This window comes from Dinoponera quadriceps, unplaced genomic scaffold (assembly GCF_001313825.1).
Source record: "Dinoponera quadriceps isolate SergipeBrazil2010 unplaced genomic scaffold, ASM131382v1 scaffold2600, whole genome shotgun sequence".
Taxonomy (NCBI): Eukaryota; Metazoa; Arthropoda; class Insecta; order Hymenoptera; family Formicidae; genus Dinoponera; species Dinoponera quadriceps.
In genome coordinates, this window is record NW_014556795.1 from 2,180,301 (window position 1) to 2,206,015 (window position 25,715).

Sequence of the window (25,715 nt, forward strand, 5' to 3'; positions counted from 1 at the left end):
TGGCATTGACAAACATTTACATCTAGGGACCCTCAAGTAAAGGATGGCACAAGATTGAACGCCGTGCGAGATTTAGATTGGCTGACGTCATTACAGGTATACTTCCTGTTTAAAATCGATTATTCTTCTCATATTCGACTGTGATTGGTTAATTTTTTTAAGGCTCAAGGCTTAAAACAACTATCGTACACCGAGGCTAAAGCGTATCACATCGGAACAAAACGACCAATGAACGGCCAGTGATCATCAGTCTTTACTGTTAGATCTCTAAATTTAGACTAATTACGTTAACGAATTGCTCAACCGTTGTGTTTTCGCAGTGTGAACGCAGCCATAGTTGAGTGTGGTTAAATGATTGGAACGTTCCGGGTGGAGCACAGTATCACACCGTGTCCTCTGTGTTTCTGGAAAAAAAAGAACCAATCTGTCTAGAATTCTAATCCACCTCTAATCAGACGTGCCGAACATGGAAGTTGACGATCAGGGAAAGAACGATGATTATTACTTGGAATTGTCCGCCGAACCCATCAGGTTTGAATCAGTCAGCAGCCTCACGAATGTATTTTTCGATGATTCGAAGCAGCAAGTCAGTCAATTTCCTCGGTGAACGTTAAATCTCTCGGGCCTACCTTCTCCAAGATGACTAACGTCACTGTTGTGTGCATAGGTGTTCGCTGTCCGCTCGGGAGGTGTTACCGGAGTGCTCGTTAAGGGCCCTGACCAAAACATAAGTTTTCGAATGGAGGATAAGGGCCCGGTGATCTCCATCAAATTCTCCCCCGACATGAACGTACTTGCTATCCAACGCACCAACACATCGGTGGAGTTTATTAATTATTCTCTTGTCACTGGTTTGGATAACATTGAGTACTCACAGTCTTGCAAAGGAAAGAACGCCACGATACTGGGTTTTGTTTGGACACATGGCACTGAGATACTGGTAGTCACGGATCATGGAGTAGAATTGTTTTATGTAAGACATTGTCGTCATCTTACATACGAGATAAGACGTCTAACATCATAGTTGCAAGATAAGTCTCGAGAGGAACACATTGGCCGAAAGTGTTTCAGATAAAATTTATAGGATATCGAGAAGATTTTGAAACAATCTTCTCGGATTAATCAGAAGCTTTAGAAAATCCACCAAGTTTTATAATAATTATTCTCTTTTCGTTGCAAATTCTTGTGCTCACAATTTGGAGCTTAAATGGTATGATTAGACTCTTGCATTGCAGATTCCCAGAATTGAGTCATAGAAATTGTGGTACTATTGGTATTAATATTACAACCAAAGGTACATCACGTGAAAGTTACACGGTCAAGTTTCAGATGTCTCATCTTTCATATCGCTTCTTCGTGAAAATTCCATCAGGTCTGCTAAAGTCGTTGTTTCAGGTTAATCCGGAAAAACGTAGTATCAGGGCGGTGAAGTGCTTGAGTTTAGGTGTAAATTGGTTTGTATTTTGCCCGAAAAGTTACCTGGTATTATTGTCATCCGGCACAGTTGGCAATCAGATACAAGCGTTGCACATTACACCAGGCAATCTTCACAAATTGACCAAGTTTGAAAGTTAGTGAGAAGCAATACTCTTTCTCCTTTTGTTTGACAACCATAAACACTACATCATTTGTAATAATGCGGTGTGATTGTTTCAGTCGAACATAGCATAACGAAACCGGGAAAACTGGCTGTTTCTGAAAGAGATGTGGCGTTGGCTGTGTTATATGGGACACCTTGTATAATTCTGTTACGGCACCAGCCGGGAGCTAACCGTACAATGGGAACGGCGTTCGTGTATGTCTACACCGTGCACAAGTAAGGTTCATCCTCTCATCACCCGACATAGCGATCTGTCCGATGCTGTGACTACATTTTCTTGCAGAATGATGACCATTAAGAAGAGTCACATGTTAAAACTGGACGTTAGTGGCAGGTTTGCTATAAACGTTGTTGACAATCTCATCATCGTTCATCATCAGGCGTCAAAGGTAAATATACTCTGCATGAAGCAAGACCGTAACAATTCCAACCAAGTACTTTCTCAACAGACATCTATGATATTTGACATCATGCTATCTGGTGTAAGCGATGGCACGGTGATGCATCACACCAGCGTGGCCACAGCGAAACCAATTAAACCGTACCATCTTAAAGTGCCGGGTGCAACATTGTCCGATCAGATGTACCAGCCGTGTCAGTTATGTATCCTTTGGTATGGAAGTGGGCCGGTATTTACGGATCCAGATGTGAACTGAACCCTGGTGGCGAACGAACTTCACGCCATCGATTCAAATCGATTCAAATGTTGAGTCTTAACGTCACATAGATTCTCCCAATTGGGTGGTCTTTCAACCGAATATAATCATCGACGTGAAGCTGGGCTGTCTGTGGTACGTTTCTTCAGTGTATCTCTTAAAAGTACGTCATCCACCTACCCACCGTGCGATTTATTTCTCGATACAACGATCGATACAGGTACATCGAACTTAGGCTGGACGCTTTGGTGAAGCTGATCGCGGATAAGGTGCTGCTCGTGGAATTTCTGATGCAACGCGCCAACGCCAAGCAGATATTGATACAAGTCCTGCAGAGCTTCATGACGCAGTTACCTGTGAGCTTGATGGAGATGCCGTCGATATTCGACAAGCTTAACTCCGTCTACAGGAATTATTTGGAAAGTGAGATACAAAACCAGGTAATATCGGATAACGTCTCGCTGCATAAGCGCGCGCAACGATTGGCGGAGTATTTTACGCGTCTCTCGACCGCAGATGGGTACGCCGCTGCAGAACAACGTGAAAAATATGACAGCGCCGGCCGAGAACTTCAAGTACAAGCTGCTGCTCGATCAGAGCGACATGTACAGCCACATATTATCCAAGTTCCCCGAAGACGCGATTGAACCAAAAATGATAATATGGGTTCTCCTCGAATACATCAGGTACGTTCAAATCGTAAGCATCCGCGTGATCGTGCGGGTAACAAAAATAATTCGAAGCGGTCGAAGATGTTGAAGGTTCTTGGAGTAAACAACTAACGAGGATAGGCCATTGCTGGATATAAGAGCGCGATAATTTAAAGCTGAATCTACAATGAGCGTAGCAAACCTTTAGCCTTTCGCTGAAATTCAGCGCTAAAAATGCAGTTTTTAGCAAAGTGTTTCTTCTAGCGTTACCAAACATCGCAATTCCCAAGTCTTGAGCGTTATTGTAACTTTCGGCAAGTGTCGGAAAGTGTCTTTTTTTTTTTTTGCCAAAAGTTGTATCGGGGAAGATGATGTACCTTGGACACTTTTGATTCTCTATTTTTTACAAATTAAATAAGACATTTGATTTCTTTTAATTGGATTATTTTGTCATAACTATTCGCTCGCGAAATATATTTTTTACCAAATACAAAATACATGTTTTTTCACATATTTTAGAACATTCTAATACAAAGCGATATCTTATCCTAAACAACAGAGGTGATGAACATTGGACAGTTGCAAATTATAGATTAGACAATACAAATAGTCTATATAAAGGATAAACGGTTTTAAATGACACTAAAATCAATTAAGATGCTTTTAAGAAAAGTGCTTTAATAAATATTTGTACTATTAATAATGTTATTTTTTATTATTATTTTAATTAATGAGCACGCTCATAAGAGACCGTCGAATCTCACACAGATCGCTAGCTGAACACGGGATACCCGTGCAGCATTATTTGCACGAGTTGGTCATCACGACGCTGGTACACCGGAAGGCGTATTACCAGCTGCATCAGTTACTGCAGTACCACGTGGTCTCCGATTCTAAACCTCTGGCCTGTCTGCTGCTATCTCTGGAGAACCTGTACCCGGCGGCGCACCAGTTGGCCTTGGACATGCTGAAGAGGCTTGGCAACGCGCACGAAGAGATAATCGAAGTGCTCCTGTCGAAGGGCCACATCTTGGCCGCGCTAAGGTAGTGGACGGGCTGGCCGCTTCGACTATCGTTCGTTCGTATCAGTGTGTTGCCACATGAAAAAGAGAGAAATCCCTGTACTTATCCCTAATCAGGCAAAAGTCCCTCGATTTTATCTAAATTTGATTCTAACATATTTTGGGTAACTTTCGTCAATTCCGGTTAAGTTAACCGACGGTTAAGTATGTTGGAATTGACCAGTCGCACTTGTCGTTAAGCAGAATTGATCAATCGTGGTTAACACCTAACTGTCAGTTAAACTCAGCCGGAGTTGGTGAAAACGGTCCTTAAACAGCCATTTTCTATCCTTTCATGTCGTTATAAATTATTATTAATTTAATTATCACGCCATTATAAATTATTATTAATTCATAGATAATTCATCGTAAGTCAAAATGTTTTATTTGTTAGTACAATTACAAATCAACTAATACATTTTAAACTTCTACTAGCAGTAATAATTAGAAGAAAAAAGTAAGAAGGAAGATACACTACAAAATACATATTATATAATAAAATAGAAAAAAAAACAGAACAATTTGCTTTGTCTGTTTTTTTCAGGAAAATTAAGATTTATTTTGCATTAATTTGCAACAGAAAAGAAATTCTTGTTTAAAATCCCTATTAAAATTTTATCCAATCTATCCGAGAATTTCCTGAAAGATTCAGCGACAAATCCCTGGATGTGGCAACACTTTGTACGTACACGTCTATACATTCAAAAGGTCTCCATGTTTCAGATACGTTCGATCGGTCGGTATGGTGGATCAAGTGTCCGCGAGGAAGTTCCTGGAAGCGGCAAAAGCCACCGACGACGCGACGCTCTTTCACTCGGTCTTCAAGTTCTTCGAACAGCGGAATCTGAGGCTGCACAACACCACGGCCTTCACGAGGGGTGAGCACTGTCAGTCGTACGTGCAGCACTTCCGGTACTTGTTTCAGGGCACCGACAACGAGTGCAATTCGGACACGAATTCCAACGTTACGACCATCTCTTCGTAAGACTGCGTGCAATAGTGATTCGCCATGAGAGACCGATAGGTAATTATGATTTGTATTTGTGACAGAGCTGACGCAGCTAAAGCTACTTCCGTGTTTGTAAATTCTCTACGATACTTGTAGAGATATGTACATTATATTGTTTTATATATATATATATATATATATATTGCAATTTTTTTATTTATTACGGAGGAGAAGGGAATCGAGGAGACTCGTGAATAACACAGCGTATTATTTACTCGTCAGTGTGTTTCTCCTTTCCAACCCTTTCACTCTTATAAAATCCACGTTGCAGGGTTCCTTTTATTGCGCAAATCATACATTCAAGACTTACAAAGTAAGGTTCCTCTCTTTCTCTCTTCGATCCTTTAATTATGAGATACTTATACGTACGTAGCGCGTAATACAATTGAAACGAGTCACTTACGAGATAGTAGACTTCAACTCAACTCGTTCGTTTTCCTCTTTACATGTGTATCTCGAGAGACAATATTGTACAATAGAAGTTCTCTTTATTGAATAAAAAAAAAACGAATAAATCGCCTCTGGCGTTTCTCCGCGCAGTAAATACCACAAGTGTGTCTTGTGCGGTAAATGAAAAATCCTCCAGACGGTAGCGGACACAGCCGTGGTCAATGAAATCAACATATTTAGTCCCGTCTAGACGAGGGTGCGCGCCCATCGGACTCCAACATCCGCTATCGCACGACGAGTTTAGACGATGAGAGCGATAACGAACGGACGATAGAGAGTGTGGAAGATCGTCGCTTCGACCAGAGGGTGACTTTGTAAGTCTCGTGCCGACTCCTCCTCGTTACTACCGATCATCAGACATTAAATCTACTTGTAGATCTATTTAGAACCGTGATTATAGAAAAAAGAAACGCGCTCAACTCCCCGACACAGCGTGCAAAGAAGTACGAATACGGTGTGCTGACACAAAAGACGAAGAAGAAACGGCGAGATATTCGGAAATTGGTCAAACACGTTGCTGCGCCTCGCGTTAGGCCTGTTCGTCTCAGCCGAACCGGCGTAGAAGTGCAACCTGGCCCGGCTGAAACGGACAAGCCGACTGTTGCCGGCCGCGCGAGTCAAGCGGAATCGCGCTCAGCGTTTAAGGCTCCCGACGATCGATCGGTGAGGTGAATCGCGGTGGTCCGCGACCGCAACCCCGTTTGGTCCTCTTCAGATAGACAGATTTATTTCGTTATAATGCGCTCGACGACGAGCGGTCGGGGCGGTAACGCGAAACGGCCGTCTCGAATTCCGCCGTTGAGGAATCGTTTTATCGCGCCTCAACTTTTTAGCCCCGGAGCGGAGGATCGTTCGTTGGATCGATGAACGAATATAAAATTGCGAGATACCAGTTTTCTCTTGTTTCTTTTTCTTTTTGTTTTTCCCTTTTTTTTTTTTCTTACGTTAATGCTGGTTGCAAATTCAGCGTGTTCCGAAGACAGATGTTGTTCTCATCGTCAAGTCTCGTTCTCATTTTGTCAAGCGGCAAAAATTCCACCCCGTCGATGAGAGTCAATCACGCGATTCGACCGAAAAACCGATATTCGTCTCCGTTGATTCCGGCTCGTCTGATATCGTCACGATCGTTCGAGAGGACGGCGGGCTCGCGAACGTTCGGTCTAACTTACGCGGCGCGAAACGCGCGAAAGATTATAATAAATTTAATATTAAAGATCGTTTCGATAATAATGATAACGATAATAATAATAACAACAATAATAATGGTAATAAATTATTTGAAAGAAAGAACACTGTTAGACGAATCTTAAAGAACTTCTTCGATCCAGCAAAACAATAATATATAATGAAATAAATTTTTCTTTCGTTGTCAAGCAAACCTTATTTCCGCTGAATGATGATGGGGGGTTTTTTTTTTTTTTTCTAAACAACATAGTTCACTCTAGTAAAGCAATATTTTCATTCAAGCAAAATGATATTTGATGTTAAATTGTTGTTTGTTTTAAACAAACCCAAATCAAACGAATACCTATGCCAGCAGAGAAACCTTTTCTCTGTGTATACTCATGAATTAAATGATCCCGTCGCTCTTCTCCCTCCGAGCAATTTATACGAAGTGGCAATTAATCGCGGCGTCGAAAAGGACGCTTGCGTACGCGTAAACGTTAGACCTCACGTCGTTCTCGATTCGGCACACAGTTAACGGGCTCCAGTTCCCGGCATCGTCGTCGTCGTGTTCGTTAAGCTCGTCGACAGTGATAAGAGATTAATTCAATTGGACTCTACGATATTACGATTTTCCGACACAACGAGTAGAGAGTATAGAGGTATACAGACACAGGCATATCGTATAGTTTGAATTCGGATTTCATCGCTGGTTCTCCTCTCAACGTCTTCATTACCGTCCTGGTTTTTTCTTTTATATATATATATATATATATATATATATATATATATATATATACGGTAAATAAANTATATATATATATATATATATTACATAATTGATGCGCCCGCTCGCGATATTGGGAAAATATCCTCGATCGTTCATGCCGGAGCACAACGGCCGAGTGACTCTCTCTCTCTCTCTTTCTCTTATTATTACCACTTTTTTATTACACACAGCGATATTATTTTTTCCAAGAATATAGGACGATAACGAGGATCCGCGTATCGATAAGAATGCGGCTCGATCGCAGTTCGATTGAAATCGATCGGCACTCCACACTCAAGAAAAAATATACACACGTGGTTTACATATTGCGTTTCGCGATCGATCGGTGACTCGAAAGAGTCGCGGAATACATGATTCCACCCGAAACGCGAATCGTTATTATTACTTTACTTCTACTCGCTTCTGCGACGACGCGTTTCTATCTCTAGTGAATTTTCACCGCTAATTTTTAACACTTACAGACGCGTGATTTCGTCGTGATTTCTTCCTTGTATCCAGTAAAAATAAAAAAAGAAACATCAGCCGACAGTAACGTTACGTCAATGTTATAATTTCTCGTTCAACGATGTAAATGCAACTTCACATACGTCGTATCGTTAAATGGGGAATCATAATACTGTTGTAATGCTACCGTTGGCGTTTACTGGATAGTTACATCGACGTGATACAACAATTATATCCGAGACGTCTCTGTAAGTGCGAATTTTGCGACTTCGAATCGAGTAATAAGCACATTTACCGGCCGGTAAGCAAGGCGTTAAGATGTGCGAGCGCTTTAAGTGTACATACTTACAGACAGAGAGACATTAGATAGAGATTTCGCAGAGTCGAAAAGTTCTTCCGCTTTTGATTCACAGCTTAGCCTTTCATCCTTCTCTTATACGCGCTATATGTACAGGCTGTCCGCAAACGTACGCGTACATTGGATATTCGTAACGCATTTTCTATGTTCTAAGCGGGCAGAAACGGACCGAAGGGGGGAGGGGGGAACAGTTCGAAAGGATTGGAGATATGCTGCTGAAATGCTGACCATGGATTTCGAGGAGATTTCCCAGGGGTTAAGATTCAGGGCGAATTTCACCCTCTCGCTACTTCTTCCGGGCGCGCAGAGATGCATCTTGCGGCGGTCTCGTCGCTTCTTCGCTCTCTCAATCTCGATACGCGCGACCGATCGTGTTACGGAAAGAATACAAATTATACATGAAAGGAATGCGCTGTCGAATTACGTTAAGACACTTAATGAGCGGACCCGACGTCGTGGTCGTGGAGACTGGTCGGGCGAAAGTTAAGAAACGCGACAGGTTCATGCTCGAGAAATCGTTGTAATATTAAATCGCTCGCTACACTTGCTCTTACTTGCCTTTCATTACTTTTTCATCGTAAATCTCGACAGCCTTTATGTTTAATATGGAACTTCTCTCTCTCTTTCTCTTTTTCTCGGTCAGTCCGTTCCTGCCGTCCTAGTTACACCGTTAACGGCGTTGATGCGACACGACTTAACATTAATTAATACGATACTCATCTCTGGACGATAAGAATATTAATATCCAAACTGTGCGTACATACTCTCCAGGGAGATATTATATATAGAAGTAGAGTAGAGAATTTCTGATACATAGTGTATATATATATGTATACATAGTGTATATATATATATATATATATATATATATATAGACACACGATGGTTCGCCGATTACCGATAACGTTTATAGCGCCTTGGGAATACACAACAACCATCAAGAGTTTCGGCATTAATTATTTACAGGGATACATCGTTACCCGGCCATTCCGCTTGTTTGCGCGAGATTAAGCTTAAGTAGGGGGATCGAAAACCAGGAGAAAACGACGAGGGGGCTCTCGAGAAGGGGTGTGGATCGTATCCTTGACTACTGTGCGACGACACGAGGATCAAGGAGTGCTTGTATACAGGGGGGAGGGGGGGGGGAAGTATCTCTCCTCTTCGCGATTTATTCCCGGTTCCCGCATGTCATCCGCGAACGTTTCGCCGCACATTTCGGCCTCGAAACTTTGCGAAGGGAGCGAATGCTCCTCCTTCGTTTTTACCTTTTAATTCATTCAGGGACTCGCGTGTTTCGTCATTCTTGAAATGTCTCAGACACGTGTGATTGAGCTTAAATAATGCGGAAAATATCAGGAAAATTGCGTTTCATCGGTGGAATATAAATACGGGAATTTCTTCTTTCGCAGCGGGATTCTCACTTTTCGACGCGCGCCGAGCGATACCCTGAATCTTGCCCGGTTGAACCTTGACCTGAGAAAATAATCGTGCGTTTCCGCGCCCGAGTATGTACATTCACCCGCTGTGTGTTCGACTAGAAAATATCCGCGGGATTCCGCAAGGTGATCGCGCTCGTTACTCGTACCGACTGGCCAGAGGTCATCGTCCCCTTAGGAGCTCCCTGCAAAAACTATCTTAATACAATTTTAGGTTCAACCGCGCGTCCCGGGACGACAGCCTTTGTCGAGACACTTCCCATCGCAGATCGGAGGTAATCGACCTCGCTTTTTGGTCCATCGTACGCGTTTAAATGCAGCCTGCCGCCCGTCAGCCCGATTTAGAATATACGTTTCGCGTGCGAATTATACGGAGAGGGTGTTTTGTGAAGATGCAAGAGAGCAAAGTTCGATGTCCGCCCCGGGAAATCCGTCGCGCCAAGTTTCGCGGGAACGGAGAAAACGAATTTTGCCAGAACAGCAAATGTTTGTCGACACAGTGACAACAAAAAAGATTTGTTCGGACAGCAGAAAGATTTGTTAAGAGTATTAATTGCTATTTTCCACGGCTGCTTATTCAAAGCAGCAGCTCTCGTATTTTCGAGACACGCATCGGTAACAAATCGGCTCCCCTCCGGTAATTAACGAAAAAAAAAAACCACGAAGGCGGACGCGTGCTCCCGCAGTAATCCCCGACATCGCGAAACACACGCGTATCTATCTCGCTATCTCGACTTTACGACTACTACTTGCTTAATCGTACTACGTTACATTACACGCTTTTAACGTTTACGTCCCTTACAGAAAAGTATTATCGATTGGTCACTAATAAATTACTGTATCTCAGTAATTTCGTTACTAACGCCTAATAATTTCGAGTACTTAAATTACAGAGATATCACTGATATATAGCAGTGATTAATATACTGGAACTTGTGACTACAATATTTTTTCTATATTGCATGGTACATCGTTTCTCGTATATTCATATGAGATGGGTAAATGCAAAAATGCAAGAAAGTGTCACTTTTTTTAAATAATCTAAATTAGTTTGTTTTATCTCGTTGTGCATCAACAAAATTTTGCCGCGAACGATATTCTATAAACGCAACGGATTAATTCCTGCGGTGATTCGCCAAAAAATCGCTTAAGTACCGACTAGTGATTAATCATCAGTATTTTTCCCAGTAATCACCGGTAATACTTTTTCGTAAGGGATGTCGATTATGATGTATATGTTCAAGATAATTCTCGCGTACTAGAGTACCGTAAAGTTGTTTTCTCAGATTGTGGTATTTCTTTCAAATCCCTTTTGTGCATCGGTTCAGTTACGATGACGTGTAAGTCTCCTTCTTGTTCTATTTTGCAATGTACAATATAGACTTGCTCTCGATTTTTATGTACAAAATATTAACCTCCATTAATTATTATTATCTCTATCCGAGACGTTCGACGACGTTCTTCGCGCCTGCTCGCCTTTGATTTCTTCCGAGGTAAAATGTACTTTTGATTTGGCAGCAAGTGAAAGCTCGTGTACTGTAAACAATTCTACGTCGGCTTACGAGCGAACCTCACGCTGTAAAATATTAATAACAATGCTTCGTTAGAATAACTTTTGCAATTCTGACAACCGCTATTCCGCTGATATTCCCCTCACTTATTGTCCTTAGCTTTTCGAAATCATTTGTGGAGATAATATAACAACAGTTAATCGCGCTGTGATATAAACGTTAACGTACGTCGCTATTATTGAATACATCGTCCGCACGGGCATGCGATGTAGTGCTATTTTACTTTTAAATAATCAGGGGATGCTCGATTAAAACGTGGGGCGAATGGAATATTAATGATTGAAAACGAGATAATATTGTTGTAATTACGATTTGGCCGCGGATATATTCGAAGAAATTGGAGCACGAATAAAATTCGTTAAAGCATTTCTAGAACAAGGAGGAGAGTCGTTTCTATCGATTCGTTCTTATAACTATTATAATTACATTGTAATCAGCATCCTATCTAGATCTGAATATCTAAAATAATGTGCTTCGATATATCTTCCGTATAGATACGTATCGATACGTATAGATATCGTATAGATACGTATTACTGGATAACTAACGATTTCTTCGTATGCCTCTAAATAATTATGTATAATTCCTAAATTGTGTGTATGTGTGTATATGTGAAAAGTTTCGTGAATGCTTGATTTCTCGATGCGGAGACTTCAATTGGCCGCCTAGATCGTGCGATTTAACACCGCTGCACTATTTTCTTCGGGGCTGTGCGAAGGATAAGGTTTACGCCGCAGACGATTCAAAAGCTTAAGGATAATATCAAGAGTGTTACTCACGAAATTCGCGATTGTGCGGAAACGTGACGCGAGATTTCCTCAAAAGAATGGCCATTTGTAAAAGAAAAAGTCGAGGCGGCCGTTTATCAGACATCGTGTTCCACACTTGACCGTACAGTCTCTACTTTGCATTGGAATAAAAATATCGCCACTTTTTCCAAAAAGAAAACTTTGCTCTTCTAATAACTCAAAATAAAACCTCTTAATGGAAAACCCTGTAGTGTGTTCTGTCTCGGTTACGACGTATTGATCGTATGTGTCCCGATGAATTCTTCAGCGGGATCTTAAATCGAGTATCAGTTACCGAGCAATTTGAAGTCTAAAAATACGCGGAAAGACAGGCAACCGGCGAAATTTCACGTCGGGGTAAGGTCGACTCGCAAACGTCACCGGAGCCCTCACACACACGGAATCGGGAATGAGATCCCGTGGCGTTAAGTTTCCGCGATGGTTTCGCGCGAAACGCGCGCCAGCTCGTCACTGTTAGCTCGTGGTTATAAAACATTGCGCACGCACGCGACCGGGCGCGGAGTTTTTGGGCTTAATTCGGATTTAATCTAACATTAATCCCCCCGCCGGACGTTTCGGAAATGTTTTTGCGGACAATCGATTCGAACGGAGATTTTCCGTCGATTGTTCAATTACGATATTGAATACCGGGAATTTTGCATCGGGATTTCTCTTTCCTCCTTTCTTTCTCTCTCTTTCTCTCTTTTGCCGTAACTAACGGGTAGAGGGGCGAGGGGGAGGTCATATTTTCAAAGGATAGCAAGCGCTTCTCGAATTCGCAAATTGTCTGTCGGATTCGTTTCTCATCTTTATCGATATTACTGGATTTGCCGGGTGCTCGGAAACAGATTCTTTTCGTCTTCCAGGATTTTAGGATCGCGGCTCTGCTAACAGCAGTAAAAAGCGTTTTGTGTTAAAATCCTTCTTAAAATCCTTGTTAAAATCTCATGTTAAATTGGCAACACACCTGTGTGTTAATTTAACATATTGCGTTTGTTATCTCGACCTTGTGTTAAATTAACACGAAAATCTGAGTGGACCGAAATTTTGGGACAAGAGAAATTTGGGAAATTTAACACCAAATTTCTTACTGTGCACATTCCCCATTCTTGCTACGTACGTTCCCCCTTCCGATACGCCCGTGACGTTCTCGTTACTTCATTGTCCCTCTTTCCTCCTTCACTCGTTCTGTTTCTTACATTTTATTTTTGCGTTTTTTATTTTAATTATACGCGGCTTTCTCGCGCGAGCTCGTGCTCGTAACGCGAAAAAAGGTTAAAAAAATGATTATTTAAACAAAGTTCGAGGGGGTGAAACATTCGTCTTAAAAGTACAAGTCAGCCATTCTGCTAAAGTTCTCTCAGGTTTTGCACATTGCGTGCGATTAATCGGTGGCGCACGCTCGGTAGAATCTTTCAAGAATTTTGGAAAGTATCTCGCGCGCGATCAGAGAAAATCGATATGTTTCCGTTATAATTAGTTGAAATTGAGCGTCCGCGTTGTTCTCATTAGACGAATTTGCTCGCACGCAATTAACGCCACTCCGTCTCCTTCGTACATATAAAACGTACACCTCGGGATACTTCTGAAAACACTGTGAAAATAATCTCAGAGAAATATTCCGTCACACTGCCAAAAATACGTCATTCCGATACAACGCGGTCTCTCTTTCTCTCTCTCTCTCTTTTCTATTTTGAATCTTTCAAGATATTTACACCGAGAAATACAGGAGGTCATTCATTCGTTGAAAAATATTACGTATCCGCCGCTAAACATCAATTTCTCGTTACATACTGTCGGATGTATATACAGGATGCTCCAAAGAAGAAGTGTGTATCGATAGCGGAAGCTGCTTTATTTTGCGTAATCTGCGCGTGCTTTTTTTCTTCTTAATGGGGATTTGATCGCTCACGCGCGATTTTCATGTTGAAAAAAACATGTCGAACTGGCTTTACTCCTCAATCGATATTTTTTCTGAGATAGACAGTAGAGGAAAAGTACCAAGGCTAACATATCATTTTGTTTTTCGGCTCTAAAATCCTCCGTTGAAGGTCTGGAATTCAAATTTATGTGCATGATGACGCGAAGAGGCAACATTTCTCTCAATACATTGTAGTTTGTCGGAAATTATTGCGCACTGTCTTGCAAATAAATACTTCTTAGAAAGTTGAAGAAGCGATGCTTCGATAAAGTAGACCCCAAAACCGACATATCCGTGATATTCTACCGGGAAATTGCCGAGAAATGAAATAAATAATGCATCCAAGTTGCATTATTTGATACACTTATTATGTATCTTTACATGTTATCTTTAATCTTACGTATGTTTTATTGCGTGGAAAACAGTGTTGCCACTTGATTTTCATCCGGACAGCCCGGTTTTGCTGAAGTTCGAAAATTGAAAAATAAATTTTCCTATGTGACGAATATAAGTATCTCACTTTCAATACTTATATTGAAAGAACATCCTTTTCCATGAACTTATTATGATGAAATAAGAGGAACAGACTGTTTCCAAAAAAGCTGAACTGGTGATTTGCATCAATTGAAAAATTGCTTGTAAAAACTTAACATGACAAAAAATAAAAATATTTTTGAAGCTGCAAGAGGTGACAAAAAAATAAATATTTAAAACATATTAGCAACAAAATAAATTATTCAAACATTATGTATTTTTTATTTAAATGTTTCATGCATATTATCCGTTTAATATTATACGTTTTATATATATTATTTAAATATATTACTATATATTATATGTAGTTATCAATGATAATGTATAAACAGGATACACAATCTTTAGTATCAATATTATTATTATCATCCTGAGGTTTTCTCTTCTTTTTTAATCTAATATCCGAGTGACGGTCATTAGAATAGTGGCAACACCGGTGGAAACGCATTCTTTGACTTTTTTTCCAGAACCAGGTCATCAGTTTGTGAGAACAGGCGTTGACAAAAAAAAAAGTTACTCATATTCCTGTAGATTTCTTTTAAATTTGAAAAATGAAGCGTATGTTAACGAACGCCGACTTCGTAATCATTCAAAGTGTGTGTACATTTCTTTGGGACACCCTCTGTTATCCGAGGCTAAGTTTCGTATTTTACAGCCGAGAAACATGGGTATGCGCGTTTTCCTCTACATTTAATCAGGACGCTTCAATCATCGCATGGGCCGAGTACGTTTGTCAAGGGCGAATCGCGACTTCTGTCGTCGACACACACGCTTCCGGGTGTTCTGCGATTAACGTCTGTTCGCGAGGTCAGTGCCGCGGACACCCTCCGGCGCCGGTCGGGTTTCTCGCGGGATCCGGTGGATCAACGCGCTCGGCGGTCCACAAACGTCCGTCGGGCCATGGGGAGCCGTCATCGCGAGTCTTACCTTGACGAGTCACTTACGCTCGCGACCGCAGCGGGACGGTCTCTCCGCCGGCTTACGAGATGTTGCAGTCGTCGGCGTGGGCGTCTCGGATCTGCTGCTTCGTCTTCCTCGAGGCGCGTCTGATCAAGCTGCGACTACGCGGCTTGCTCTTCACCTCCTCGGTGACGGCGACGACGCTCGAGCCTTGAGCCGCGACCACTTGCTGAGGATTCCCGCCGGGACCCGCGCTGCCGGTCCTGCCGCCAGGACTGCCCGACCTGCCGTAAGATGAAATAATAATTGACGCGAATGTCGGAATTGCTCGAACGTTACGTCGTGAACGCCAACGGTCGTTCACCCTGGCTCGTCGCGTCGGTCAGCTTGGTGTTAGTTCAGTTTTAAGTGTGATTTATGAAGGGAGCCCGAACGAAGAAAATATTATTAAACAAATTTCAGTCGATCGCAATATTTGTCTGTGAACAACGCGGTAACACTGTCTTGCGGACAAATTGGAGATCCTACGATTTCCAATCAAATTTCCCGAGAATTCCCGGACTTTTTCAGACATAAACAAATTCCCCGAGTATCCCACAGGTTTTCTAGGTTTCTCCCGGTTAGACACTCTGGCATTTTTATGTTACTCTAATTGCACTCTGCAAATATGATTTTTTAATCCAACGTTGAAAATTTACGCGACTCGCCATAAGTTACTCGTTATAATTCATCGGGCGAATTCTGCAGGTTGTTTCGTTAACTTATAATTGAACGAGGAAGCGGACGTTTCGGAATTATACAACTTCTCGCTTGAGGCGCCGCGCAGAAAAGTCGACGCGGTGAACGTGAGAAAAACGCTTCTCTCCCCGGCAACATAAACTGGATCGGGAGGAGCATTTACCGGTCGCGAAAGATCAAAACTTGCCGGGGTGCGATGTGTACGCAACGCGATCCATGTACGCAATGCTCTTTCCGCGAGGATTAAAAATCTACCCTACGTGCGCGCGATCGGTTCGAACCGCCTAACGAAATAACCGACGCGGCACAATGTACAAAGTACGGCGACGAGCGGAAAAAAAATATCAAGCCGCGAGCTCGAGTAGTATCGGATATCAATAATAGTATATACGAGAGATGAAGTGCGCGAAGGATCGAGCGTGCTCTCGATTGTGCGACGCGACCGCGGCGTCGAGTGCAGGTCGTCGTCGTTGTCGTCGTCGTCGTGCGAATTAAAGCTCAGACACGATGAAAGGAACAAGAAATTAAACATGGGGAATTAGGAACAAGGAATTATCCTATAAACGCGTGATAGAATATTCCTAGAATATTATATGAATATTATTCAATATTAAAGTAATATTCTTATTAGATTCTAAGAATATTATGTAATATTTTTTCGTATTGTAATAATGTTCTATGTTGATGTTATATGTTCACTTCATATAATATTCTTGGCATACTAAAAAAAATCAAAATAATAATAATGTAGAAAAAAAATATAAGTGAAAAAAAAAATATATATATATGTTTGAAAACAGGCGTTGACAAAAAAAAATTCGAAAACCGATGGCATTCAAAGTGCGTATGCATTTTTTCGGGATACTCTGCATTACAACCTACCGGCATATCATCACGCTCTCAGTCGTGATGGAAAGAGAAAATAGGGTGATTCAGACGATCAAAGTCGAAATTGATTTTCCCCCGTTGCGCTTCTCTATTTATATCCACGACGTGCGGACTCGAATCGATCGCGAAATCATAAGCGGCGCTGAGCGTTTCGCAATTATGTTCGCAATTATGTTCACACCCGACGCATGTTCTCCGACACAGCGTCGGTGGACGTGACGCTGATGGCCGTTGGGAACTTTTTGGATTAGACCGGCTGTTTTGTTAGCGCGCTGTTCGCTGTTGCCGATCAACGGGGCGCGTACAACAGGTCGCAATTAAACGGCGAGTTCGCGAACGAGAGGCGGCGCAGCCGGTGCTTTCCGATGGAAATCCCGTGCGCGCTTTTGTATATTAAGAAATCACATCGTCAAGCCTTGTTTAACACGTGTCATCGGCATCCGCCGGGTCCAACGAGTTTCTTTTTCGGGTCTTTATCGGCGTGTCGGCCGTTTAATGACTCTTCGCGAGCGTTAATTGCGTCCGACACGTCAATTGCAGGTGCGCGACGCTCGTCCTTGTCAATTTAATCGACCGTGTGTGACTCATCATGCGTACCCCGAAATTTTTGCTGAGAAAAACTTCGTCCCAATTGGTCGGCGAATTTCTTATTTTACCCTAAGATGCAAATTCTGGCGTGAGTCATGTTTGAATGACTCGAGTTTGCGAATGGGAGAGGCTACTCTCGGAAGCGGAATTTCACTCTAAACGAGTGGAAAGTGACGGCTCTTTTTTACTCGAAGTGATAGCGAAGATATTGCTATTTGAAATTGGAATAAATATGTTCTTGTAACGTGCGCCATATTCACTCTTGTGCATGAAATTCACTCCTCGATTTCGTGCGAAAATATTCGATGATTCAGAGTGGAGGATTCCCTTCATCACGAGTGAAAAATCTATCGAGATCGAGTGAGTAGATGGCCGTTCTACTTTTCGAGTGAGATTCCACTTGAAGAAATTTAGAAAAAGGGAAATATTCGATAAATTTCGAGTAGGAATGTGTAAATCTTCCTTGGAGAAAAATCCCGCTCAAAACGAGTGAGATTTCATTTCACCATATTTCACCCGAAGAAATGAAGAAAATGTAAAGGTACCTGCGCGATCCGTACGCCGAGCATCTTCTCCTGAGGCCCGATTCGTCGGACTCGCCGGTAGGATTCTTCGGCACGATCCTGGACAACGTGACGAAACACCTGAAGATATCCTTGATATTGTAGTCGTCCTTCGCCGAGCACTCCATCACCTTGGCGCGCAGCTTCGGCAATTCGCAAAACAGCCACTCGCTGACGTCCTCGATGGGCACTTCCCTCCGCGCCGGCGCCAGGTCGAGCTTGTTACCGGCGACGACTATCGGTACCTCCTGCTCGCAAAGAAATCGCGTCCTACATTACGTCTACTTTGGTTCTACACTAAGTCTCTCAAGTGGAAATAAAAAGGCGAAAATATCTTCCCATTTCTGGCGTCAAAGGAACTCTTTTATTGCTACAGAGGGAATTTAATCCTAGAACATCACACTGGATGTAACGCACTCGGTGCTGTTTTTAATATGCTGCTTCTATATAGTGTAATGTAGCGCCGCTGTTTCTGTATAGTGTAAGGTACGGGGTCAGACCCGGGAGGGAAAAAATATTCTGTTTTCCCTTTATGACACTCCATACTGCGCCATTTCGGCAGATGTAGGAAACGCTATTGAAATCGGTCTTGCGTGTGCTATACCTATGTGTGATACAGGTACTTTTGCGTCGTCTCATTATTTCTTATTTTTTTCCGAAAACTTATATCCTTTATCTTTGATCTCAATCTTTGAGAAAAAAAAGATTATTCCTTTTATATAACACTGCTTTATAAAAAAAGCTGTGATTTTTTTTAAATAACGTTTTACGCGATGAAAAAATTTCTACCCGGGCTTCTTTCAAAGCTTTTTTCTCTTTAAACGTTAATCTTAATTACAATAATAGGGACGCACTCCTGACATTCATTAGCGTTTAAATTAAATGTAAATATCTTTAATGAATATCCATTTTTCGAGGAGTTCTTAATAGTTGAAAATGACCTGAAGGCCAGTGCGATGAAACCGGGACTCGCAGGAAGTGTGGTGAGTCTAGAATTAAACCTGTCGAGGAGAGTATTTTTGAATCCACGTTAAGTCTTCGAATGAGAAAAAATGGAAATAGCTTCCCATTTGTAACACGTCAAAAGAGTAACGACAGAAGATTCTTGAGGGTTTAATGTAGAACTAGAAATAGACTTAACGTAAAAATTCGACTCGCGTATTCCGTATCGGCTTCGTCACGCACCTGGAAGTCGGGTCGTTGTTCTCTCACTTCTTCGAAGCAACGCTTCACGCACTCGAAGCTTGGTAACGACGTTGTCGCGTAGACGAGGAGGAATGCGTGGGCGGTGGCTATGCTCAAACGCCTCATCGCGGGAAACTGCAGGTCACCTGTGGGACGAATAAAAACAAGAGAGATTCGAACGAGCTCGATATACGAGAGGGACCGAGGGTTTTCCTCGCTCATCGGCTGCCGTCATTTCATCTCTTCGGCTACAGTATTTATCCTGCTGGAAATTACTACATAGCGGACGTTTATATAAGCTCACGTGTCGTTTCGCGATCTGTCCCAGCGAGCTCTCCATTATGAAAAATATGCAGTTTATCGAAGTTATCAGTTATCCCGATGTTTAACTCTCGTAAATATACCAGAGTCGAAATTTTGATCTTCGATACTTTCGACATGAAAATTCCATTAACGTCTACTTTGATATTCTGAATCCTATATACGCCTCGTTCGATTCTATTTAACTCTTCTCCGGCTGAAATTTTAGCTCTATTTTTTACCTCGATATTCCATATAAAATCTACTAAGATATTCTAAAATCTACAGCAATCTCTTTTGATTCAGTCTTGACTTACAGCTTCTATTTAAAATCTGTAAATTCTACTTGGAGGATTCGTTGTTCCTATTGCGATATACTTCTAAATGTTCCTTAATTTTTTGTGATATTAATACACTAAATATAATTAAATCGAAATTCTTCTTTTTCAAACCACTCTTGAATCCAGTTATAATTAATCGAAATTAATTAACATGAAATTTAAATATATTAAAATATGTAATATTTCTAAGGAAGACAAGCAGCACATATTAATTTTCATGAAATAGAAACGTTTTATTATATTATTATTGAGGACAAATTATTATTACAGCTTGAGGATTGCAGGGAAAATTTCCGATATCGTTAACTTAACGTCGTTCAAGTAACGTAATTCAAGTTCTTATTGATTTACAGGAATATCTGCATGCATTATTACATTATTAATAATGAATGTGAATATTATAATATCTAATGTAGACATTACAATATCTACATTCATTATTAATAATCATGCGAACACGAGCTGCAATAATAAACAGAAGTTAATTCTATATTATTTTACACATGACATTTATGTGAGCAGGTATTGCTATCAAATATAAAATTATCTCTTTGAAAATAATCACTAATAAATATATTATTTTAATAAGATTAGAGGGATAGGTTATATTCAAAGGATCTGGAGGCTTTTACGAGGCTTTGCTGAGGCCCTCTTTAGAACAAGTGGTATTTTGTGCATTTTCAGCTATTTCGAAACGCTAAGTAGAACTAACTAAAGTTCCCATGTAAATTAAATCTATCATTGATCTATCATTGATTCTGCAGAAACTGATGTTAGAAGATTCGATGGGTTAAAAGTAGGTCTAAAATTTCGTCTTGGGTGTCAGCCATCGTAAATTGAGTCAACTCGTACAACTCAAGGAAAGAATGCTTCGCATTCAAAATAATATCGCAGTTATCTCGTAATTAGACGGATTACTCCAATTATCTCGAACGACGTGCGCCTCTCACTTTGTGCCGTCTCGTATCGTCAACAAATACGACGTGAAATTCGCAGTCGTCGTCGTCACGTGGGAACAAGAGAGTTACATAATTACGCGCGTTACGCGCAAGCTGATAGCATTGTTCTTAGGTTTGTAGAGTAGAATTAATTCCCCACTCGGAGGCGTAAGCGTGTATAATTCCTTTGAGTCGGGAAGCATCTCGAGCCGAGTTGCATCAAATGCAAATGGCTTCTCGCCATTCGGTGTATCGATCGGAAAGTAACGGGCAACAGCATGATCGCATATTGCCGGCGCAAATCGGATACGTCGCGAAATAATCGAGCGCTTGATGAACAAGAGAAAAAGTTTCTCGTGACGCTAAGATTTACGATTTCGCGTCTATCCGCCGATCGACTCTCACTCGTAATTAATCAACGATTAATGAATTTGAAGAGAGCAAACGCACGTTCATGACACTCACCCGCGGTATCCAAGAGGTCGACCTTGAGCGTCAAGGTGCCGAGGACGCATTCCCGGGAATACAGGTCCTCCACGGTGGGCCGGTACCGCTCGCTGAAACCTTGGCCGAGCAGCCGGCGTATAATGGCGCTCTTGCCGACCCCGGCGCCGCCGAGCACCACCAGCCGGATCCTCTCGAGATCGGCCATACTGTCGGTCGCCGGACGCTCCGTGACCTCGAGCACGACCGCGAGAATGCCGCCTCAGGAAGGCATTACCCGGGAGATCGGTCGTCTCGTAGCCCTCCTCCTGTAAATCCAATACAAGCCTCCTCGTCCCCTACGTCGCCCTCCTCGGCCTGCCTCGTCTGGATATTAATTCGATTCCCCGCGGCGGTCCTTGCCCTGACCGCGGTCAGGAGCGAGTAGGTGGCGGCCGAGCTTGCTCCACCGGACCGATCGATCGCGATCGACGCGAGACGATCGCGTTTTTCCACCCAACGTCGCCGCCCGTCGAACTCTCCATTCACTCACCCCCGGCGCGACGTTCTCGCGGGACCTCGCATCTTCCTCGGGGAAATCGCGGCCGCGTTGTTCCTGTTAAGAAAGAGAGAGGGGGGGAGAGAGACTGTCTTGTTACTCTCAACGCGAAGTTAGGTCGGCGATATCGAGTTATAGGGAAGGGAGAAACGTTTAAGACTGCCAAGGGCAGCGGAAATTGGACTAAACGGTGTAATTATCGACCCGTCGCGCCAATCGGAATATTCCGGTTATAGCGGGGCGAGTTTTAACGAGACACTCGTTGTTTCGCCACGTGCTTGTCGGCATCGATTTTTCCAAAGTCTGACACGCCACGGTTATAAATTTCTGAAGGGCGCTCGGCGAGTGGGAATCACGCTTTCTAAATTTCTTGGAGAGAAATTTCGGTCGATAGGTAGAGTGACAGCCGAGTCACCCGAGTGATCTTTCGCTCGTTTCAACCGAGAGAATTTCACATTCCGAATCGTCGGGTGAATATTTTTCAGCCGAAACTGAAGTGTGAATCTGACGTATTCCATAGTCACGGAAACAAATTCGCTGCGATCGATTGAAACGTCCGCTCTCGTGGAGTCAGAATTCATTCTAAGCTTGAATGGAACATTTACTCTTGAAATCTCGAGCGGCGGTATACACTGTGAAAGCACAGAGAAAAATATTATCGTATTGTAAAAAAGAGCAATGTATATCATCCACGATCACAGGGAGCGCGAACCAGATTACGCTCTCCCCTTCTCGGACAACGTAATACGCGAGAATTAAAATGACTCGGAAATATATGACGTGGAAGTTTGCCCGCATCAGAAACGCAAATCGTAGCGGCGTCCGTGGCGTGTCGGTGTGTTTTTCTCTCCGTGTTCATGACGACAAACACACATGGGAAAATGAATACGCAACGCTCCGCAAAATGTATCGTTGTAACGAGTCTCGAGACGGTGCGTGCGTCGTGTGTATTAAATCCCGATCCCGAGGATATTTCTCCGCGCGATCTCTGCGGTCTCACTTGCTCGGGACTTGCTTTTTCGCGATATTCCCGTTCATTATTCCGCGCTCGCTTTTCAATTTTACCTTCGGTATTATTAATCAAATCGTCTCCGTTAATTTACACACACATATACGCTCACACGTGTGCAGTAACGAGTCCGCGCTGTTTGAACGCAATATATATATTTTACGAGCGAAAGCATCGATAAACAACGATATTGATTTCAATTTGCGCAAAATATGTGAAAATCCCTCCGCCGACGGGAGGAGGAACTAACGCGGACATTGATTAATCGCGTTCGAATGTATACATTTTTTACACTTACGCGCATCGATCGAACGATATCGATGCCCCGACGGCACTCATCGTCACAGACTAGAGATTCTCGTTAGATTAATGGAAAACGCACGGAGCCTTGCTTCCGATAAAAATACACGAGGACGCGTGTTTCTTTTTTTTTTATCATTTTCTTTTTTTATAATTAAACGCATCGACCGCGGTGACGCGTCGCTGTAGCGATCGTCGCTCCAGAGCCCTTGGAACACAGAGTTTGGCCATTTGGGAACTTGGGAAGTGTGAATCGCGCGAGCGCAAATCTCCTTTCGATGAAAATTCACCGGCGGCTGCCGGTTAATTATGTTTAATCCGATCCCGCGCGCCGGATGGCAGCGCGTAATGAAATTTCGCGCCGCCGACGGAGATACAATCGCGCGGTGAAAAAGCGTGTCATAGCTGTCGCCACGGCCCGTAATTCACCCTGCATCGCGTCCCGCGGGAGAAGGGCTGAACGGAGGAGGAGGAAGAGGAGGGTAAAGAAAGGTGAGAACGTACCTCTCGCTTCTGCACGATTTATCGCCGGTTATTCTTCCTCCCCCCTCGCGCTTTCTCCTCCCCCACCGGGGATCTCCCTCTCGGCGGCGAGAGTCACAGGTGGCTGCCGGCGTCCTTCTCCTCCTCCTTCTTCCTGCGAGGGTGTCCCGGCGGAAATTTCTACGGGATTAAGACGTCGCCGAGCACGTCGCCGCTGCACGACAGCTGGATCTGTTTTTATAAAATAAGCCTTTAGTCGTCGGGTTCATTAAGCGCAACGTCGGCGCAAGCACCACCGCAAGCAGCGGAGGCTTTTCATCGCGCGCGCCTCGCAATCTCGGTGAACCTCACCGCCGCCGTATTTGTACAGTCCCTGGCCACGTTATTAGACGCACTTTGATTTTTTTTAGGATGCAGGTTAGGAGGAAAGGAAAAGCTCCTAATTTTGTGCTTACCCGTTTGGAATCATTTTCGGTGTCAATCAGCGCGCTCTCCGCGCAACCTTCCGAGGTGTCGAATCATTCGTTTCACCGGTAATTTTTGTAAACATGCAGAACTCACGTCATTGTGACAGCCCCGGGTGAAATGACGTTATAAAAAAATAGACAGTTTGGGAGATGTAAAATGTGTTAAAAACGGCCCGTTGAAATTTTATGTTACTTTAATACTTGGAAAATGTTAAAAAGTATACAAATATGTGTTGCACAAACATAATGTTAAATTACCACATCCATCTTTTATGTCGATACATGAGTCGTATTGCAAAGCTGGTCTCCAGAAGTCAATGAATTGTACAAAATTAAGGCGCGACTGATAATATGGACAGGGGCTGTAAGTTGCTGCGCACGGTTTCGCGTGAGTATTGTATTCATCCTGCGGTCCCTCCTTCCGCCGACGCGCCGGTATCGCGACGTCCGCTTTTAACGTTACGAGTTCAGATTATCTGCACGCTTCTGGGAGTAAAACGAAGAGCGAATGGCGAGCATATATTGCGCGAGCTTTCGCGAGCGCACGCGAGGCTTGTTAGATCGTTGCGCATTCGGAGATCGAGGGAGGGTCTTTTAGAAATGGTCGACAATGAAAGCGCGCAAAGTCTGTGTTGCGCGACCACTGAATTCTATGCTGTACTGGAATGCCAGGTGTCGTGTCAAAAAACCGGTGCCACGAAGAGATAAAAGATAGGTAGATTAATCCGGGAATAGTCACCTTATTTTTTTGTGTGTGTGTAAACGATCACCCGGGGTCATTTAGATCCCGATGAAAAACCGCTATTATTAATGATATATAGCATATTATTAAATATAGATTTATTATTAGAGACATTGTAAGTATAGATTTACTCGCTATTTTCGTGAAAAAAGTGAGGGAAAACCAAAACAATATTTAAGAATCGGAATAAGCGCATCAAGTGGCTTATTATGACAGTATTTCTAATAAATTAAGTTATTAATTTAAAAAAACGCATTTGGACACTTTATACGTAGTGACTTTTAATGCGTACTAATTCGATGTAATGCTAATGATCGAATTCGCTATTAAGGATTTAACAAACGATACCATTATGCCGAATCGTGATATGCCTCGTGCACTCAGCAGCTTTTGCGTCTCCTTCTCATTTATATCCCGTATCTGTGTCAGCACCGCCAGTGTTCAAGCAGGGAACCTGTGACAGACAAACGAGAGGCCAAATTTAGCAAGACTTTGAAATCGTCTCGATCGGGTTACATCGCAGAATGTCTCTTCCTTTCGCTTTAGTGATAAATAAATTATTCTTTATTTGCACAGTTATAAAATAATTTCCGAATATTTGAGAAAAAAATCACACGTATTTACGAAAAACCCAACATCAATAAGCATATCTAAAAGCCAAAATTGTTTTTAATTAACTATAATGAAAAGATTTATTTATTTATTTTGTGTAGATATGTACACAAATATTTTCAGAGCAAAATGCACTCAATTCATTTCCCGCGAATTCGCATCCGCACTTCGTCCTTTTGTTTCTGAACTGATTAAAACGGGCAAACTGGGCGAGACGAATTAATTGCGCAATCCGCCTATCTTAGCC

The 25,715-nt window shown here is 42.5% G+C and overlaps 2 protein-coding genes across 7 annotated transcripts in view; one reads left to right on the forward strand and one right to left on the reverse strand.

Annotated features, from left to right (window-relative positions):
* Positions 1–27: 27 nt before the first annotated feature.
* LOC106748254 (uncharacterized protein C18orf8) lies at positions 28–6,848 on the forward strand. 2 transcript variants are annotated; one of them, XM_014626598.1, is made up of 13 exons: positions 28–96; positions 163–258; positions 321–586; positions 668–973; positions 1,396–1,570; positions 1,657–1,816; positions 1,884–1,989; positions 2,050–2,203; positions 2,328–2,391; positions 2,477–2,696; positions 2,773–2,942; positions 3,675–3,950; positions 4,691–6,848. In XM_014626598.1, exons 3-13 carry the CDS (start codon positions 467–469, stop codon positions 4,950–4,952), a joined length of 2,013 nt encoding a protein of 670 aa, XP_014482084.1. In that variant the 5' UTR covers positions 28–96; positions 163–258; positions 321–466; the 3' UTR covers positions 4,953–6,848. The 2 variants fall into 2 exon arrangements, with proteins under 2 accessions (XP_014482084.1, XP_014482085.1); XM_014626599.1 differs by having other exon boundaries at positions 30–96; positions 163–531.
* A 7,828-nt stretch (positions 6,849–14,676) lies between these two features.
* The window catches only part of LOC106748284 (GTP-binding protein Di-Ras2), an 89,257-nt gene continuing 78,218 nt past the window's right edge, over positions 14,677–25,715 (reverse strand). For all 5 annotated transcript variants that reach the window (XM_014626672.1, XM_014626670.1, XM_014626671.1 and 2 more), the window contains 6 exons: positions 25,205–25,310; positions 23,669–23,878; positions 21,339–21,912; positions 19,295–19,440; positions 18,092–18,357; positions 14,677–15,616 (listed from right to left, as the gene is read on the reverse strand). In XM_014626672.1, coding sequence (XP_014482158.1) covers positions 15,412–15,616; positions 18,092–18,357; positions 19,295–19,440; positions 21,339–21,525 — 804 coding nt within the window. In that variant the 5' untranslated portion in view covers positions 21,526–21,912; positions 23,669–23,878; positions 25,205–25,310 and the 3' untranslated portion in view covers positions 14,677–15,411. The remainder of the gene's footprint in view (positions 15,617–18,091; positions 18,358–19,294; positions 19,441–21,338; positions 21,913–23,668; positions 23,879–25,204; positions 25,311–25,715) is intronic.

What these genes read in the sequence shown, in the direction of transcription:
- LOC106748254 (XM_014626598.1), top strand. Translation starts at nt 467, where the DNA reads ATGGAAGTTGACGATCAGGGAAAGAACGATGATTATTACTTGGAATTG. An exon ending in CAAATTGACCAAGTTTGAAA is followed by an intron (nt 1,571 to 1,656) that starts GTTAGTGAGAAG and finishes TGATTGTTTCAG; the next exon opens with TCGAACATAGCATAACGAAA. An exon ending in GTGAAGCTGGGCTGTCTGTG is followed by an intron (nt 2,392 to 2,476) that starts GTACGTTTCTTC and finishes CGATCGATACAG; the next exon opens with GTACATCGAACTTAGGCTGG.